The sequence below is a fragment of the Phytophthora parasitica genome (assembly GCF_000247585.1).
Source record: "Phytophthora parasitica INRA-310 unplaced genomic scaffold supercont2.59, whole genome shotgun sequence".
Classification (NCBI taxonomy): Eukaryota; Oomycota; class Peronosporomycetes; order Peronosporales; family Peronosporaceae; genus Phytophthora; species Phytophthora nicotianae.
Window position 1 is genome coordinate 65,438 of NW_008649045.1, and position 17,691 is coordinate 83,128.

Below are 17,691 nucleotides of genomic sequence, written 5' to 3' on the forward strand. Positions count from 1 at the left end.
ACTCTACACATGGCTACACACTATGAGACCTCTATTGGTTCAAAATCATTGCATTTCAACTAATCACAGCAAAGTACGCGTTTTGGCCTGTCTATTGCTACATGCAGTGTCCAAATGCAGTGACTGTCGAAGCAGCCCAATAAAATCTGTCACTGAATCCAGAAGACTATCACCACCGTCCACTGCAACCGACAACTGACTTTTGTGCCATTTCGGGAGAATCGATCGTGTAGGAATCGGCACCGACTCCTTCAGTTCATCAGGAGCTGCTCGTGCGCAAAATTCCACGCATTTCGACACGCAGCTCACAGCGTCGCTTCTTTCTCTACGTGTCCGAGCTGGTTTCACCCCCATCCGCACTCTACATCCTTCAAACGGCGTCTTTGAACCCCCGGATCCGCCATCATGGCAACGACTTCTAGCGACGTGGAAATCGCAGTCTCAGCCCCTGTACTCAAGACGCAGCGCTCACTTTCCATGAACCATGGACAAGGTCTGTCGTTATCACTGCTGAGCATGGAGGGCGGCGTGCTGAGCCAGGCGTCGTCGCGCTCTCACGAAGAAGTGACACGCGAGCTGCGTGTCGACACCAACCACGGACTTAGCGAGCTGGCAGTGCGCGAGCGACAGCGCGAATGCGGGTTCAACGAGTTGGCAGGTGACGAGGAGGAGTCCATCCTTATTAAGTTCGCTGGACAGTTCAAAGACCCGCTTATCATGCTGCTCATGGGCTCTGGAGTCGTGAGTGTAGCCATGGGCCACACAGATGACGCCATCTCTATCGCTGTAGCCATCACCATTGTGGTGACTGTGGCGTTTGTTCAGGAATATCGCTCCGAGAAGACACTGGAGGCTTTAAAGGAGCTGGTACCGCCGCGTTGTAAAGCTCTGAGAGAAGGAACCGTGGTGGATATGCTGGCCAAAGAGTTAGTACCAGGCGACATTGTGATAGTGGATGTGGGAGATCGCGTGCCAGCAGATGCGAGGCTCATTGAAGCTGTGGATCTCGAGGTGGACGAGTCCAATCTCACGGGCGAAAACGCACCTGTAGCCAAGATCACGAACGCTATTGCTGACAGCCACTTGCATCCAGTTGCAGAGCGGAAGAATGTGATTTACATGGGTACTCTTGTGCGTGCTGGTCGCGGCCGAGCTGTCGTGGTTGGAACAGGGTCTCGCACCGAGTTCGGACAGGTTTTTGATGTGGTACACAACGTGGAGGAGCGCAAGACCCCATTACAGCACAGTATGGATACACTGGGTAAACATCTGAGTATGTTTTCACTCGCTGTGATCGCAGTGATTGTGATCATCGGTGTTATTCAACACAAAGGTATACTAACAATGCTGCAGATCGGCGTGTCGTTGGCTGTGGCTGCCATCCCCGAGGGTCTACCTATCTGTGTGACTGTCACGCTGGCTTTTGGCGTCATGAAGATGGCCAAACGTCATGCTATTGTGAAGAAACTCCCTGCTGTCGAGGCTCTTGGCTGTATCAACGTGGTTTGTGTGGACAAGACGGGTACGATTACGACCAACAAGATGGAAGTGATCGAGATTTTTGTCCCGTTCGAGAGTGTGACAGCCGAAGTAAACGGCGTTGGTGAGCGAGAGCGATCACCCTCGCAGGTTTCAGAGCTCGAGATGACGAAGAGCGCTCAATCAGCCGTGACTATGCGTGGAGAGCCTGTTACAGAGACGTATCACCCTCACGTTTACCACTGCTTGTTGTCTGGCGCGCTGTGTAATAACGCGACTATTGTGGACCGAGAAGTGCTGGGTCAGGCCACAGAGGGTGCTGTTCTGCTGTGTGCGCAGAAAGTGGGGATCACTCCAGCAGTCATTCAGCAGTTCCGTCGTGTCAGTGAAGTGCCGTTCAGCTCGGAAAAGAAGTGGATGGCTGTGTGTTGCGAGCCCCCGTCGGGTGGCCCATCGCGTTGGTACCTAAAGGGCATGACGGAAGCTATTCTGTCACGCTGTGACAAGATTGAGGACAACTGTGGACGCGAGAAGGACATGACGCCAGGTGACCGTGAACGGATCTTCGTGGCGTCCCAGCAGATGGCAGCACGTGGACTACGTGTGTTGGCACTGTCCTTCGGTGAGCACTCGGATCGTGGTATGGTGTTCGCTGGACTAGTTGGAATCTCGGATCCGCCTCGGGCTGAGGTTGAGAAGTCTGTGCTTGAGTTGTCACTTAGTGGAGTTAAAACGATCATGCTGACGGGCGATTCGAAGGAGACAGCGATTGCTATTGCGACGAAAGTTGGCATCATTTCGAACGACAACTTCGGTAGTGTGGACTGCGACGATGAGAGGAGCAAAGCAGTGGACGAGCTGGTGATTTCTGGTCAGGAACTGGAGATCATGGACATGGTCGAACTGGAACAGCGCATCTTGAAGACGTGTGTGTTTTATCGTACGTCGCCGCACCACAAGCTGAAGATTGTGCGAGCGTTGCAACAGGCTGGATTGATGGTGGCGATGACTGGCGATGGTGTGAATGACGCACCTGCTCTCAAGGCCGCAGACATCGGCATCGCTATGGGCACGAACGGCACGGATGTGTCGAAGGAGGCAGCTGATATGATTCTACTGGACGACAACTTCAGCACGATCTTGTGTGCGATGGAAGAAGGAAAGTCGATCTATCACAACATCAAGCACTTCCTGCGTTTCCAGCTCAGTACGAGTATCTCGGCTCTCTGTTTGATCGCCTTTTCGACGCTGTTCAACCTCCCGTCTCCGTTGAATGCCATGCAGATTCTGTGGATCAACATAATCATGGACGGACCTCCAGCTCAGAGTCTTGGTGTGGAGCCTGTAGATCATGATGTGATGAAGGAAGGTCCTCGCTCCAAAGACGCCAGTATTATCACACGTACGATGATACGTCGGGTGCTAACGTCAGCCTGCTTTATCGTGTGCGGCACGCTCTACGTCTTCTGGGTGGAACTCAGTGCTGACGGCACGATCAGCAAGCGAGACCGGACCATGAGCTTCACGACGTTCGTCATGTTCGACATGTTCAACGCGCTCTCGTGTCGGTCAGACGACAAGTCCATCTTGGAGATCGGCATCCTCTCCAACACGTTCTTCGTGTACGCAGTAGGTGCGTCACTTCTAGGCCAGTTGCTGGTCATCTACTTCCCTCCACTTCAGGCAACGTTCCAGACTGAGGCGCTTACACTTGGTGACTTGCTGTACGTCTGCTGCATCGCGTCTAGTGTGCTGATCTTCGATGAGATCCGCAAGTGGTGGCAAGTCCGTAAGCTCCGTGGAGCTATGCGCTCTGCATCTATCGCAGCAGGTTTCAAGCCAAAGAAGAGAAAACAATCGTGGGACAACGACGCAAAGGCTTTCGATACTGTGTAAATCAAGGAAAATAGCGAAGCCCTTGTGTATTATGCTGTTGCTCCACTCTTGCACAAAGATGCCGTGAGAAATCGAGCAATAGACAGAGCATGTTCGCTTTACCTGCTGGTCAAATAACTTATCCTTTTTCTACCTCCAGATCTGCCGAGCAATTGTTTCCACGCGCTGCAGAATGTCAAGCCCCACGAGTGCCACACCACACGGCACGTTAGCAGGGAACGCAGCTTCACTGCAATCGGCGTAGTAGTTTCTAGCCGCTGCAAGGTCTCTGGGAACACCATCGCCCGTCAGCAGCATCAAGCCGCAGTTGTAGCCAGCCTGTGCGTCGCCCAGCTCTGCTGCGAGTTGATAACGTTCCAATGCTCGCGTGTGGTTGCTCGGACACACACCGATCCACGGCTCATGGAAGCATGTACCAGTCTTCCGTACAGCCTCCGAGTCGTTCAACGCCGCTGCTTGTGAGTACAAGGCAAAGGCTTCATGCAGCAGCGGATTACTCGAGTCTTCTACTGCCGCTGCAAGTCCAAGCCAACGCCACTTGAGGATAGTCTGGCCGTGGTGTTCGAGCAAGAAGGCAGCATTGCACTGTCCGTCTTCATCCCCCAGTTCAGCAACGAGTCGGTAGTGCAGATACGCACGCAGGTAGTCTCCTTTCTTGTAGCATTCATACGCTTTGATGAGCGAGAACGGGAGTCCAGAAATGAGATCGGGATGCAATGCCACCGCGCGGAACAGCGGCAGAGCTGTGTGGCAAGAGCGTGGAGTGCCGACGCCTCGAAAGTGCATGACGCCCAAGTTGAATAACGCTTGACTTGACTGTCCGTCTGTGCCATCCACTGCCGCCTGGAAGTGGTAAAAAGCCTCTTTGTAATCGATAGGCACACCGCCGTCACCATGGAGGTATACCGAGCCCAAAAACGAGTGCGACTCAGCGTATCCTAGCGCAATGGCCTCTTCAAAGTACCCGAGAGCACGGGTGACATTCTGGGGCACGCCATTTCCAGTAAAATACAGCACACCGAGACCGTGGAACGCAAACGCTTGATTCTGACGAGCAGCGCGGTTGAAATACACCAGCGCTTGCGGTACGTCTCGATCTACACCCATACCATTAGCGAGGAGCATACCATAGTTAGCTTGAGCCAGCGGATCTCCAGCTTCGGCTGCTTGGCGGAAATATTGCGCTGCCAGCCCATGGTCCGCTGCGACGTGAGCTGCTTGATTGCCGAAAAAGTAGATTTCTCCAAGACGCTGCATCGCCTGAGGATGCTGTTCATCCATTGGGTTGTTCGCAATCCCGCGGTAATATTCCAACTCGTGCAGAGCTTCGTTCTCGTCGTGAAGCGGATCAGTGACTCCAAAGCCGTACTCGTTGAAGTATCCGCCTCCATTGGGGTCCAATATTTCGTCCGAGAGACGAACAATCTCTACGGGACGCTCACCGCCTTCATCGACAATAATATGCACATTTTCCTCCGCACACTTGTGGAATAACGGCAGAGCTGCTTCACACATCGCGTCTGGGCCAGTGGTCTCTGCTGCATCCTTTGTTGACACTGGAATTCTTCCGGACAAAGTACCGTACGCTACAGCCATTGTAGCCATAAAGTCTTTGGCATCTGATAAACCAGACAACGCCTTGTCAGCTCGTGCTCGTCGTTCTTGTCGAGAAAGTGGCATTATACTCGGGTCTTCTAATTCCTCGGGGTCTGGGACACCAATTAGATCCAGCATTGCTAAGACTCCAAGTGCTGACTGCACTCCAGCCTCTGCTGCGACGTTGAGGTTGTGTATAGCATCTATAAAGGCCTGCTCGTCGGACGACTCCGTGTTGGGTTCGAATAGCTGCATGAACGACAACTTCGTCACTGCGAAAGCCCAGTCACCCTCAGTCTCAGCGTCACCAGAACCCTCACGACTGCTTGCAATCTTTACCAACTTATCTACTACTTCTGGAGTGTGTCCTTCCTCTGCAATGCGATCTTCCAGCGCCAGAAAAGCGTCGGACGCTTCAAGGAACAACTGAGACGAACTGACAGTCTCCCAGTCCTCGTAGGATGCGTCCTCCTCCACACTGAGAAAGCCCTGTGCATTAATTGGTACGTCCTCTGGTTGCTGCTGTGAAATGAGCGCGGGTGCGGTGCTCTCGGTCTCGTCGTGCACGATCCTCCAGCGTACGTTCTCGTCCCTTTGGATCTGTGTCCTGCCACCTACAGAGGGAGATGAAACCCCCCGCTTGTTCGATATGGAGCCGTCCGGCTGGACTTCCCACGAAGCAATATTTTGTTTTTCTATGCGGTCTGTGGACGGCGCTGGGGAAGGATTTGTCGGGTTATCTTCTGTGAGAACCTGTTTGTGCTGTTTCTTGGACTGTGAGGAGGATACCGAGGCAGCGGCGGTCGCAATCACAACGGCGTGGATCAGCGCGATTGAGTAGCGGTGGATTTGAACCATGGTAAGTCGTGGCCAGCGTGCAGCGAGGTCAACACGCAGCGAGGAAGCGACTCGATATGCAGATCGCCACGTGTGATCTGACCTGCTCAATATGAATCGTAATTGCTTTGAAGAGGGATTGACAGATTGGCGGTGGGGATTGGTGAAATTTGGTGAAATTTGAGTTAGGTTTTGACGAATCCGATTGCGGATCCCATGTAGCCATTGCACGAAGGGCCGCGATCCAATGCACAACCGCTATTAATACCATTCTCTTTGCAGGCGCAACCACTGAAAAACGGTATCACAACGGCAACGAGACGCTTAAATAGTCCGCAACAGTGACAGCGTTCGCGACGCGAAGGTGTTGCAAGGTCCTCACTAAGTTAGTGACTAACCGCGCTCAGCAAAGATATTTATTGAAACGTATCGGAAAACGCCGCTGTGTCCGTTCTGAACTGATAGCAACACCACTACTGGTGAGTTGTGCGTTGAGCTTAGTCCTCCGACCAGAACAATGTCGAGGTCCGTAAACGATTCTAACGACCCGGCCACACAATGCGACTGCATTTCCTTTCAGCGGAAGCACAGGATCATCTCAATCATGGACAGCATAGCCACCGTGGTAGGCCCACCTCGCAGACATTGGCCTTCGCAACGTGGCGACGTAGCATCCATGAGAGAACAAGCACGTTGAAGTTGCCAACCCAGACTGGACTCGGCGTAATACCTACGAGGATTCAAAGCAGGACAACACAACTCTATGGCTTGCTAGCAGGTCGGCAATGTCGTGCATGTAACGATCATGACGCGCAGTTGTCAAATACTGAAGCCGAAGTGATAATCATACGATCCGGTGGTTTAACGTCGTGTCAAAACTTGAAGTTGCTGGCTAAGCAACACGTAAAAAGTTAAATGAGCAGGTGACCGGCAGCACTCCGCGTTGCTCATATCAAACACCGGTATGCCTCAATGCTGTACATGTATCAATAGTGACGGTCGAGTAGGGCATAACGGCGGTCACCGAATGCTACGGGAGTCACTCTGACTGCCCGTGAGAGTGGGTCGTGGCCCACGACTCGTGAGCGGTGTAAACGTAAACCATGTGCATGGCTTTTCCCACTTCAGCTAAAATCGCAAAATAGCCCCATCAACGGCAATATCCACCAATACGAGCACCCTGAATCGCAATTACAATGCCAAATTTACGAAGTCCGCTTGATTCGCTGACCATGGCGTGTCAACATACCACTTCAAGTTGCTGGTGTTCTACCCTCGTCAAGGACCTTACCATTTTGCAATTGCCCCAGAGGAAGAAAACCCATAGTGTTCCTTACTCATACGATGCGCGCCTCATCGCCGCTGTACCCGCTCGACGCTACCGCTTCTTCCTCTGCTCCCTCCTGTACATCCACCAAGGCCCCCACAACCTCCACCTTCTTGCCGTCCATGCGTCGCACTCCGAGCTGCGAGTGGCGCGAGTGGGAGGTGACACTCGACAGCTTCAGCGCCGTCTCAGGCGATCTCATGGGCGTGGACGCTGCCATGGACGTGGATCTGGACCAGTTCCTATTGGACGATTTCCTCGAACCTTTCGCGGGTCCCAATGCCACGCCGGACTCGCCCATCTTTGCGGCCGACCACGATTTTCTCAATGAGCAGGAGCAAGACCTTCACATGTTACAGGCTGCGGGCTTCGACGCTAATTGCGGTAGCGGTAGCAATGGCGCCGAGCTGCAGAGTCTGATGGAGTGTAAACTGGAGCCGCAGCCACCGCCTACGACTACAGACTCGACCCATCGCCATCGTAAACGGAAGACGGCGGAGCTCCACAGACTTCGAGCGGAGAAGAAGGTGAAGCGACAGGAAGCACTCAACGCTGTTATCAAGAGTGACGAACAGGCAGAGAAGGTGTACAGACGGAGGTATGATATTCTCCATGGGATCCTGGAGGCATGGAACACTGGAGTCATCGAGGACTTGGAGGAGATTGCAGACAACGTGTACGACGACGACGTGACACTCTTCAGTCCCAATTACTCGGAAGGTTTACACGGTGTAGAAGCTGTGATGTCACACTGGAACTTACTACTGGACGCATTCCCCGATGGAATTATGGAGGAATATATTATCCAACGTGATGAAGGCAATAGCGAGAAGATGAAGGCCACTTGGACTTTCAGCGGCACTCAGATCTACCCGATCTTTGGCGTTCAGCCGCTCCACAGGAAGGTCTGCATCAGTGGCAAGTCGTGCTTCACCTTCAAGGGCGACCGGATCCAGCAAATGGAATTGTCATGGAACAATCGGGAGACGCTGCTCAAGCTCATGGGTATGCAGCCAGACAGTGTCGTACTGAGTGCATCTACAGCCTCTGGGCCAATGATACTACCTGGTGTCGTACGATCATGATGGAATAGGCTCCAGCTATCGACACTCGCTCGTGACCTCGAAAGAAAGCAGCCGAGTAGTCAGACAACTAACCAATAATTATCTATCGCCTTTATGGTGGGCATTGCACCGGCAAATTAACTGAAAGCTTCATATTTTAGCTTGCTGGATGAGATAGATGCGGCCTGGAATGGGTTCTCCACTCTCCTTACGAACACTGACGTCTTGTTGTACAGCGACGATGAAGCCCCATCGACTAGCGAGAGACGTGATATACTCGTGCGAGTGTTGGAACCGACCAGATGGCGCCAAGCGAAAGCCCACTGCGTCGTCAACGGCTCCAGGCGGCAACAGTTCAATGGAGAAAGCCATCCAGCCAGTGGAGGCACGGAGTTTACGTTTACTCAGCTCAAAAACGCGCTCCAATGCACCCACGTATATCCACACGTCAGCGGAGATTATGAGATCCAAGGATTCATCCGCGCACGACTCGAGGAATGGCACAATGTCGACCGCTGCCAATGAAATATCGTCAGTTTACTGCACAATTTGTAAGAACAAAAAGAAAAATTGACGAACGTACTCTGCAACTCGTCGTAACTTCCCTCCGCCCGGGTCTTCTCAATCATCAAAGGCGATATGTCCACCTACACATGACAAATAGTGAGAAATCATCTATAATTCAAGACAACACTGTGTTCATTGTACCCCAATGATATGTTTCACGTGTGAGCGCAGGAGACGTCCACAGAGGCCGGTGCCGCATCCAACGTCGGCTACAACCCATTCTGGTTCAGCTGTCGAATCCTTCGGGATGAATCCGGGCGGTGATAGTTTTTGCAGAGCCTCGACAAGTTGCCAGGGAACCCGATACTCTAGATGTGCCACCAGCTTCTCCTCGAAACTATCTGCAAGTTCGTCAAAGACCTTGGCAACATAAGCAGGAGCTGCAGTCTTGGTAGTTGTAGCCCCTTCGAGTGTTGCGAGCGAATGCACTGCTCGAACGTGGCTATCGCGGTTTGATGCGAGGATTGAGCGATAGCCAGCAACTACAAGGTCGGGCTCTTCCTGGTAGTAGACGGATCTGTTTGGACACACCACGGACGAGTAAGTCAGCCAATAATACAGTAAACCAGCAACAATCTGCTCGTACCGGAGGACTGTGTGCGCTACTGAGTCACTATCATCGAGAGCGACGACACGCAGAATGGAAGCCACAGCAAAGTAAGTTTCGCCTAAAGAAGTAATATAGACAAGATGAGTTGGCTGAGCAACAAATTCTTGAGCAGAACTGCACGTACCAATCATTTGCAGAATTACGGCCAGGTTGAAACTTGATTTTGTGCACGTCGGGCAGCGCAGCAAGACGCTTACAAAGCTCGATGCAGCAGGGAGAAATTGTCCCGTTTCAAACAGTTCTAAGGCCTCTTCGCGCATCTTCACAAGGTTTGGGTCATTGACATCAAGAGGTTCGGGAATATCTGCAGCCGCTACAGTAACTTGGCTTTTCCAGAGTGCTTGAAGGGCTCGAAACGCAGCGCCTGGGGCTCCATCGTCCTTCAACAGTTCACCAAGAGCTTTCCCTGGCAACAGCGGAGCATTCAAATGTGAGTCCGCCTAGCCAACAATGTGGAAAATTACTGTGGTAAAAAGTCCAAACTGCCGCTTACATGATGAATCGGAATCAGTTGACGATGGAAATTCAGCAGCGTCGTTGTTGTCGTTCTCGCAAAGCTGTCGAAGTTCGTTCTGCACGTAAACTCGGTCACAGTCTTGCCTTTATATGCTCATAAAATATTCAGACCTCACCTCTAGCGCTTTTAATGACCCCGAAGTTAGCGCTTGACCCTGGGCGTCGAGCAAAACACATGCCGGTAGATCCGTCACTTGGTAGTGCTTGCACAGCGACCGGAAAGGTCTGGTAAGCAAGCAGCAGTAATGAGTATCACTCGTTCAATTTAAAACACAAGATGTCCATAAAACTGCAGTGCAGTTTCTGCAGCGTACGATGGTTCTAGTCGCTGTGTTTTGCCGCAACTGCTGTCGGTATTGCCGGTTTCCTCGTCCGTCCGGCGAACTTCCAGCAGTCCAATTAACTGGTGCTGCTTGTTAAGCGCGTTGACACCATCCAGCACTGCGCATAGTCTAGGCAGCGCGATAGCATCCATGGGCCTCACCCAGTCGCTCGTGAAGTATGCGAGCGTGTACAGCGCTTCGTCGTCGCCCAGCCCCAGGCTCGCCATTACGGATACTTCACCCAAGGTGTCACAGTTTTGAATTGGTGTGTCTAATCACCTATACTAAGTACGAATAAGAGCATTTTAACTGGCTGAAAAAAAAAACCGGTCAAGCCATTTGATTGGTGAAAACGTTGCATTTCTCATCCTCTTTTGAGCCGCTCGATCTCCAGTCAACACTAGGAGCTACGAGCAAGACGCATACGTGCTGTCTGTCCCCTCCCCGTGCCTTCTGTCCGTCTGTCTGTCGCTATGGGAGGTGCACCGAGCAAGTCCGAGCGCTCGTCCAGTAAGCGGTACCCCGTGCTGGCCACCAGCGCAACTCCTGTACGTAGCGTAGAAGACCTCCTCACATTTATCTCCACTTCTGAACCATATCTGTCATTCTACCATTCTACCTTGCTCAGGAGGGAGACCTGCCAGTGTTCATGCAGCAGGTAGAGCAGATCGAGAAGGAACGCGCCAAATTGCCCAACCCTGGTCTGTACGAGAGCGCCCCCAATGAGCTCAAGGGCCCCGTGAGTCCGGATGCATTCGACGGCTTCCGCTTCGACTTTACGCGCATTCTAGGCCAGACCTGCTCCACGTCGCACTCGTTCCTGTTGGGCACGCCCATGATCCCTGGTGGACTCTACCAGTTTGGCGCTAATGTCGTAATGGGCGACCCCATGGACCCGTCAACTTTCCTCATGAGCAAGATCACTCCGGACGGCTACCTCGACGCTCGGTGGAACCAGAAACTTTCAGATAACTGGAAGATGCGCGTTAAGGCACAGCTTAAGAACGAAGAGCATGGATCTCAGGCGCTCGCTGACTTCGACTACACTGGAGAGGACTTCACGTGGAACATGAAGGTCTCCAACGGCCCGCTGCTCGGTGTCAGCTACCTGCAGAGTGTCACGCAGAACCTCGCTCTCGGTGGCGAGGCCTATTACCACGGCAAGCACCGTAAGGTCATCTCGGCTTACGCTGGCAAGTGGACTGACCGCGACTGGGTGGGCATGGCCACGTACGGCGCTATGGGCACGCTGCAGCTGGCGTACCTTCGCAAGGTGGGTCACCGGATCCGCTACGGCTCTGAGCTCGTGTACAACCACTCGTCGGGTGAGGCACAGACCACGTGCGGTGTGGAAATGGATTTGGGTCAGACACGGTTCGTGTCCAGCGTGGACTCGACTTTCCGCGTAGCGACGAGCATCGAGTCGCGTGTGCTGCCCAACTTTGTGCTCACGTTATCGGCCGAGGGCTTCCCGCTCAAGGACGCCTTCAAGTTTGGCTACGGCGCGCAGCTTTCATTCTAGATTTAGAGTCGCAGTGCAGTTCAAGTCGGAGGAGAGCAAAACCTACCAGCAACAGAGCAGGCAGGGAGGGACAAGATAGGAAAATGTCGCGTGGATTGGCTCAGCTCAGCTCGCTACCCGTGGCAAGCTCTCCCGTTGACCCTGCTTTGTTTGTTCGCGGTCTAGAGAACACCAGGAGCTCGGTTTCTTGCAACTCATCCAATTGACTGTTTCGTTTGCCTATCATTTTATTGCCACTGATTGATTTGAACAAAGTATGCAATACTTTATCTAGGTGTCTTAGTGATTGAAAAAACTTCAACTGGGTGCTCTAGAGAGTGAAGCCTCGGACAACGCGGAGCTAACCTCGAGCCGCAATCATCAAAACGCTGACGACCAAGAGATCATTAAGATTGAGAATGCACAACTGAAGGTGACGCTGGAGAAACTTCTCTTTGCCAAGCAGCAGTCGGACAATGAGACTGAAGCTCGGATTGCCAAGCTGGAGACGGACAACCAGCAGCTGCACACTATGTGGAAGGACGAGGTGACCAAGCGACTCGACCTTGAGAAAAAGCTGCAGACTCTGGACAAAGCTCGGATGAAACAACTCCAAAAGAGCAGGAAGCTACGTAAGATTTGTCTCGGGCAGGTCGCCATGTTACTCGACATTCGCCAGAAGGTGTGCCAGCAAAATAGAGAGGCGTGCCTCGCGCTGTGGAGCAGGAAAAGAAAGACCGAGACGAGATCGTGCCCTGTCATTACAGGACTGAGCTGGCTTTATGTTCAAGACCGATATGACACCGTGTTTCAGATGCTGCCCTCTCATTACGGGGCTGAGACTGGAACTCGTGGTTCATGATACGGTCGTACCGCACAAGTGTGAACGCTTTCAGCGCTTCACGTTCATTCAACACAAATGGATTGAGCCACCGCGTTGAATGTCTTCAAACCTCATAGTTGTTCTCCATATTTACGTGTAGAACAAATTTATACAATAACATCAATAACTAGCACAAGTTCCTAAGAAAGCTTTGTTGTGTCGGTAGCTGTTCTCAATTCGTGGCAAGTATTTAATACTTTCTCAGCAAAAGCCACAGCTCAAGCATAGCCGATAGAAGATGCGTTTACACTGCTGTGATCACCGAAGCGTTAAAAGGGCCAGTCGCCAGCAGGCTTGTTGTTTGAGCCATGGTATCCACTGTTGGGTCCGGACGCGTACGAATTGCCACCACCCTGGGAGAAGCCACCGTTGGTTCCGCCCTCGACGTTCCTAGTAAGATAGAACTCGAGTGTTAACGATACCATTCATGACAGTCACATTCCAAACATGAAGCTCTTACAGAGGTCCTTCCAGCACTGAATGGTAGCCAAGAAGCCGAGGAAGCGAGTAGGTCAGCAGCTCCTTGAAGACACGCGCCTCTCCGACATTAAGCGTGGCCACAGACTCGCCCTCGTGGTTGACCTTGATGAGAATCAACGGGTTTCCATCCGATCCCGACGAGCGAGAAATGTGCAGCGACTTGGTGTTCTTGTCCCCCTCAGACGCGTTCATGTTTGGCGAGTGCGTAAGCGACAGCTCCGGGATACGTGAATCCAGCAGCTCCAGTACCAGGCCCACCTCCGATGGACTCAGCGAGAAGAACTGGCAATAGTACAAGAACATAAGAGTCAGCAAAGTAGCCTCATCATACACAAATAGGTACAGCTTTAATTCACCGTCTTGTTCTGGTAATTGTAGCCTGAGTTGGTGGCTTTGGCCCACGACAGCATGATAGCTCCCTGTATAGAATCTCATTTAGCACTATAGCTCTTCCATTTTACTGGTATTAAGCCTTAAAAGTCATTGATTTACTCACCACACGCTTGGTCTTCAAGTAACTGCCACCGTTAGTGTACTGTGGGGCGCTGGGAGCCACCTGAAAGGCTGAGTCGCTGCCGTACACCGAGAAATTGGGAAACACACGCTCTGTCGCTGAGTATCAGACGAAGGAGCACAAGATGAGACGCGAGAAGAAGGTTGACACAAGTAAAGAGTGTCGATTGCACGTACAGTACAGCGCGGAGCTGCGAGGAGCCATACGCAGCCCATGGCTCGCCGTCTTGCGGAGCGTCTGTAGCAGCGGCATGTTGCTCACTCGCTGTTGATACCAAATTGGTGGTCACTTTGGATCCATTAAGTACGATATAGCCATTTTGGCTAAAACTGTAGCCATGTCCATGAAACGACGCAAACACTTGCGGTTCACCTTAGCCTTGAAGCCATGTTCCTGTGTTGTGCGGCTGGGCCGGTGGTCAAGACCTTTAAAGTGTCGTCGGAGGCCATCACACACCAGCGCACGCTCAGTTCGCTCAATTCTGATGTGTCCTCTGTCCGATACAACCACAACGGAAGGATCTTGGCGAGCAGCAGCGTGGAAGGCGGAATTTGTCTGAATGTGGCTTCATCTGGAGAGTTGCTATCACGATTCTTCAATCCTGGTGATGCACCTGCGAACCGAGTTTGTACAGCCATGATGTCGTGCGGAACACCTCTAATCGGGTTCTAACAAACATTTGTGTCATTTGTTCCAGCGCGTAAATGCTGTGCAGTTCAGTAGTGGCTCGAGATTTCTTGCTTCAGGCAGCAATGATGGCTGCGTTCGGGTAACCAATCTGCAGTGTAACATGGATACATACTACACATTGTAGTAACCAGAATGTCAACTACAGTTGTGGGATCTCAAGACTCAAGATGTCATGCAAACGTATAATATCAGTGCAAGCGCTGTCACGTCCGTAGCATTTAGCGGATACAAGGATGAATTCATTGTCGGGGGTAGTGCAAGGTAAAATTCAGCTGAAATAACCGTCACCTACTCATGCATAATTAACCTAGTTATTTTGTAGTGGGGCCATCTCAGTGTGCGACGTCCAAACAGCAGAGACAGCAGGGTTCCTAACAGTTGATCCGGCCCATGGGGTACACAAAGTGATGGCGATTCAAGCCTCCCCACATCCATATGCTCGACATGCACTGGGATCGACCTACTCGGATGGATCAGTTCGAGTATGGGACTTGAGCACTGGACAACTGACTGCCGAGTTCGTTCGACAACACGAGGCACCAGCCACATCATTAACATTGTCTCCAGTCAGTAAGGTTCTGCTCGCAACGGGTGGTTTTGATGGTCGAGTGATCTTCTACGATACCCTACAGCGCAAGTACGGTACACTACTATTCGTTGTTGGGCTGCTGGTCTCTAACTTCCTGTGAACAGAGAACTACGCTCTTTAGACTTGGAACAGCCAGTATCATCACTAACTCTGTGTGCGGATGGCAAAACACTCGCAGTGGGGACGACAACAGGCGAGATTCTAGTGTACGATCTTCGAGGAGCCATCACACCGTTATTCTCCACCCTTGTATACGAAACCTCAGCAGTTCAATCGCTCCAATTCTCACCACCTGCATCGGATGTCGTTACTACCGGTATGATTCCAGAAGGCGTCCCCGTTGTGTCGGCCGAGCACGCATCACCTTGCAAAGGCAAAACACTACAAGAGATCGCACTGCGGAAACTCGAAACACTAGGAATGGGAAGCCCGACGAGGAAGTACCAGGATCAACCAGGGGTTCACTCGTCACCATTACCTTCTCCGACTCGTTTTGCAACTCGCACTGGTAAGTACCTTCCCGTCTTCGAAATTATGGCAAATTTTGTGCCTATAATGACCGGGTGTTGTCGTAAACAGCAGAACCTCCCGAGCCTGCATCTCCACAGTGCCATGCAAATGGGATTATGTCTCCAACGCAACCTTCAAGTCGGCCATTTGCCAATGCACGCACAGAGCTTACTACAGTCGAAGAATCTATGGATGAGAGGGGACAGTCCGGGTCTCTTTCAGTATCATTCTTATCCACATTGTCACGAAACGTTCCGGATCAAACGACCAATACTTTCTATACTGGAAGCTCTCCATCCAAGCAACCGGATTTCGTTAAATCAAAAATGCGAGCAGAGATCCAACGACTTCGAGAGGAGATGGAACTGCGACGCCAAGAGGAAGTAGACCAGCTCTCGACGTTGGTTGAAACCTTGATGGACCGCTTTGACGCCATAGTGGAGGAGAATCGATCGTTGCGCCAGGAGAACGAATGGCTCAAGTCTCACGTGCCAGCATCGTAGACCAGAAGACACAAAAAACATCGAGAGTTAAGCTTGAACAATTGAACTATAGGCAACGAATTTCCATCGCCTTGCTCTCCCCCATTTTGCGTCTGCAAATTGCAGTTTCCCACCCTGAGCAATCGCAATTCGGTCATGGAAAAAATAATTTAATACAATTGTTATGGGTCGGAATAACTTATTATTGGTAGAAAAATATTATAATTATTATTATTGCATTGTTTGAAGCAAAACTCCCAACCTAATCTGGTGGTCTTACAAAAACCAAGCTTAAATTAGCTAATTGCAATAATAAAGTAAGCACGGAATTATTTATTATTGAATGCTAGATATTATAATGTTTATTATTGGAAGATTTTTTGAAGTATAATTAAATATTGTATTCCCTGATCCACGGCTAACAACCACACCGTCACTTGCTCTGTATAACGATAGGTCATGCCCTCGAGCTGTCACTATACCTAGGCCATTCCGGACGAAGATCGGGTGAAAAATCGCATTGTTGGTGTCGTTGAACTGGTGAAAAGTACACACTGGAGCTGACGTGTTACGTATGTCGAACATAAAGAAGTTTGGATCAAAACCTGCCGACAGCAACAGGTTGTCATCCACCGGATGGAATTGAACACTGTTGATCGCCCGGGAATGCATGCTGTCAATTGTCACAACGTTGGGATTCTGTGGTGTAGTAATTCCCACGGCAACTCTAGCTACCAGTGTAGGTAGGATGAACCCACAACAATACGTCTACCAGAACGGTAAACGATCGTTGGGCGTGATCTGAAGACCCAGCCTCAGCCCTTACACCGGGACAGACTGGACCTGCAAATCACTTATATAGGCCAACCAGTAAATTCCTCTCACCTCACAGATTCTACCGGTTATTTTTCGCGCTTGCGTTCGTTGGATCTGCGGTCGTAAGTGAAGCTTCATTGTCATCCTGCTCCGTACCGTCGTGTACGGAGGTACTGGGTGGCGGTGAATGGGATCCACAATCAGTGGAGCTTGGGTTCAGGTTCTGATCCGTCTCCAGCAGTTTCCTCAGGTGGACCACGTAGTTGTAGCATAATTGATGCGAATGAATCAGTAACAGCACCGGAGATCGCTGTACAGAAGAAGCTGGACCGAGTAGAAGCGCTGAACTCTCCGGGAACTAGTGTGTACGAGTGTTGTTTCCTCCAGATCGCGTAGGTGGGTTTGAACCGTTCTCCGAACCGGTCAATCAACAGGCGCACCATCAAGTCGCGCGGTAGGAGCTCCTCCGTGTCCACGGCGATGGGGTAATCTGCAGCGACATCCTCGTGGACCCGGAGGACGACTGCAGTGTGATACCCTCGCGGGTCGTCTGAAACGAATGCCATAGAGTAATACTCGATCGTGTCGCCAGCGTACAAGCTGGCAGGATGCAGCTCTAAGGCGCTGATCCCCGGCATGTTCGGCAAGGAGGTGAGGGACGCAGCGCAGTAGTGGTGGGGCGGCGGTCGAAATAAGGAATAATTTCTGTCTGGGCCGGCCCTTCACTTCTCCGACATTCGGAACACATCCGAATGTCGCTTTCCAACCAATCCTATACCTCCTTGCAACCTCGAAGGCAACCTCAAATGCCCTGCCTGAGCTGCGTCGCTAGGGTTCGAGCAATGTGGAGGCGAGCAAAAAGACGACGATGGCCTGCCCTTTTGCTGCTAGTGTGTTTGTAAATCGGGGATGAGTTTGTGTGGTATTCAGATCGATACGTGTCCCTCACGTTTCCTCATTGGAGAGGTGGTTTGTACATTTACGATGTGTTTCCTAAAAGTTGAATGATTT

The 17,691-nt window shown here is 51.5% G+C and overlaps 10 protein-coding genes across 11 annotated transcripts; 5 read left to right on the forward strand and 5 right to left on the reverse strand.

The window, feature by feature from the left end:
- Window positions 1–121: 121 nt before the first annotated feature.
- On the forward strand, window positions 122–6,032 carry PPTG_16757 (calcium-translocating P-type ATPase, PMCA-type). Its single transcript, XM_008914242.1, has one exon. The coding sequence runs from the start codon at window positions 406–408 to the stop codon at window positions 3,373–3,375; it is 2,970 nt and encodes a 989-aa protein (XP_008912490.1). The 5' UTR covers window positions 122–405; the 3' UTR covers window positions 3,376–6,032.
- PPTG_16758 (hypothetical protein) lies at window positions 3,317–5,945 on the reverse strand. Its single transcript, XM_008914243.1, has one exon. It carries the CDS (start codon window positions 5,827–5,829, stop codon window positions 3,505–3,507), a length of 2,325 nt encoding a protein of 774 aa, XP_008912491.1. The 5' UTR covers window positions 5,830–5,945; the 3' UTR covers window positions 3,317–3,504.
- A 352-nt stretch (window positions 6,033–6,384) lies between the features above and the next one.
- PPTG_23949 (hypothetical protein) lies at window positions 6,385–6,486 on the reverse strand (the record flags this gene model as incomplete). Its single annotated transcript, XM_008914244.1, has 1 exon — window positions 6,385–6,486. One exon carries the CDS (start codon window positions 6,484–6,486, stop codon window positions 6,385–6,387), a length of 102 nt encoding a protein of 33 aa, XP_008912492.1.
- Window positions 6,487–7,077: 591 nt separating this feature from the next.
- On the forward strand, window positions 7,078–8,369 carry PPTG_16759 (hypothetical protein). Its single transcript, XM_008914245.1, has one exon. The coding sequence runs from the start codon at window positions 7,153–7,155 to the stop codon at window positions 8,218–8,220; it is 1,068 nt and encodes a 355-aa protein (XP_008912493.1). The 5' UTR covers window positions 7,078–7,152; the 3' UTR covers window positions 8,221–8,369.
- Window positions 8,350–10,442, reverse strand: PPTG_16760 (hypothetical protein; the record flags this gene model as incomplete). Its single annotated transcript, XM_008914246.1, has 8 exons — window positions 8,350–8,714; window positions 8,783–8,846; window positions 8,908–9,283; window positions 9,353–9,434; window positions 9,501–9,782; window positions 9,870–9,948; window positions 10,009–10,117; window positions 10,207–10,442. 8 exons carry the CDS (start codon window positions 10,440–10,442, stop codon window positions 8,350–8,352), a joined length of 1,593 nt encoding a protein of 530 aa, XP_008912494.1.
- A 246-nt stretch (window positions 10,443–10,688) lies between these two features.
- PPTG_16761 (hypothetical protein) lies at window positions 10,689–11,737 on the forward strand (the record flags this gene model as incomplete). Its single annotated transcript, XM_008914247.1, has 2 exons — window positions 10,689–10,763; window positions 10,844–11,737. The coding sequence occupies 2 exons, from the start codon at window positions 10,689–10,691 to the stop codon at window positions 11,735–11,737; spliced, it is 969 nt and encodes a 322-aa protein (XP_008912495.1).
- An 83-nt stretch (window positions 11,738–11,820) lies between these two features.
- On the forward strand, window positions 11,821–12,744 carry PPTG_16762 (hypothetical protein; the record flags this gene model as incomplete). The annotated part of the gene is made up of 2 exons (XM_008914248.1): window positions 11,821–11,896; window positions 12,052–12,744. 2 exons carry the CDS (start codon window positions 11,821–11,823, stop codon window positions 12,576–12,578), a joined length of 603 nt encoding a protein of 200 aa, XP_008912496.1. The 3' UTR covers window positions 12,579–12,744.
- PPTG_16763 lies at window positions 12,656–13,884 on the reverse strand. 2 transcript variants are annotated; one of them, XM_008914249.1, is made up of 5 exons: window positions 13,770–13,884; window positions 13,576–13,691; window positions 13,436–13,498; window positions 13,060–13,361; window positions 12,656–12,989 (listed from the first exon to the last, which is right to left on the reverse strand). In XM_008914249.1, exons 1-5 carry the CDS (start codon window positions 13,843–13,845, stop codon window positions 12,869–12,871), a joined length of 678 nt encoding a protein of 225 aa, XP_008912497.1. In that variant the 5' UTR covers window positions 13,846–13,884; the 3' UTR covers window positions 12,656–12,868. The 2 variants fall into 2 exon arrangements, with proteins under 2 accessions (XP_008912497.1, XP_008912498.1); XM_008914250.1 differs by having other exon boundaries at window positions 13,436–13,691.
- A 96-nt stretch (window positions 13,885–13,980) lies between these two features.
- On the forward strand, window positions 13,981–15,895 carry PPTG_16764 (hypothetical protein; the record flags this gene model as incomplete). The annotated part of the gene is made up of 6 exons (XM_008914251.1): window positions 13,981–14,217; window positions 14,291–14,362; window positions 14,429–14,544; window positions 14,606–14,920; window positions 14,977–15,380; window positions 15,452–15,895. 6 exons carry the CDS (start codon window positions 13,981–13,983, stop codon window positions 15,883–15,885), a joined length of 1,578 nt encoding a protein of 525 aa, XP_008912499.1. The 3' UTR covers window positions 15,886–15,895.
- Window positions 15,896–16,880: 985 nt separating this feature from the next.
- PPTG_16765 (hypothetical protein) lies at window positions 16,881–17,318 on the reverse strand (the record flags this gene model as incomplete). The annotated part of the gene is made up of 1 exon (XM_008914252.1): window positions 16,881–17,318. One exon carries the CDS (start codon window positions 17,316–17,318, stop codon window positions 16,881–16,883), a length of 438 nt encoding a protein of 145 aa, XP_008912500.1.
- Window positions 17,319–17,691: the final 373 nt, after the last annotated feature.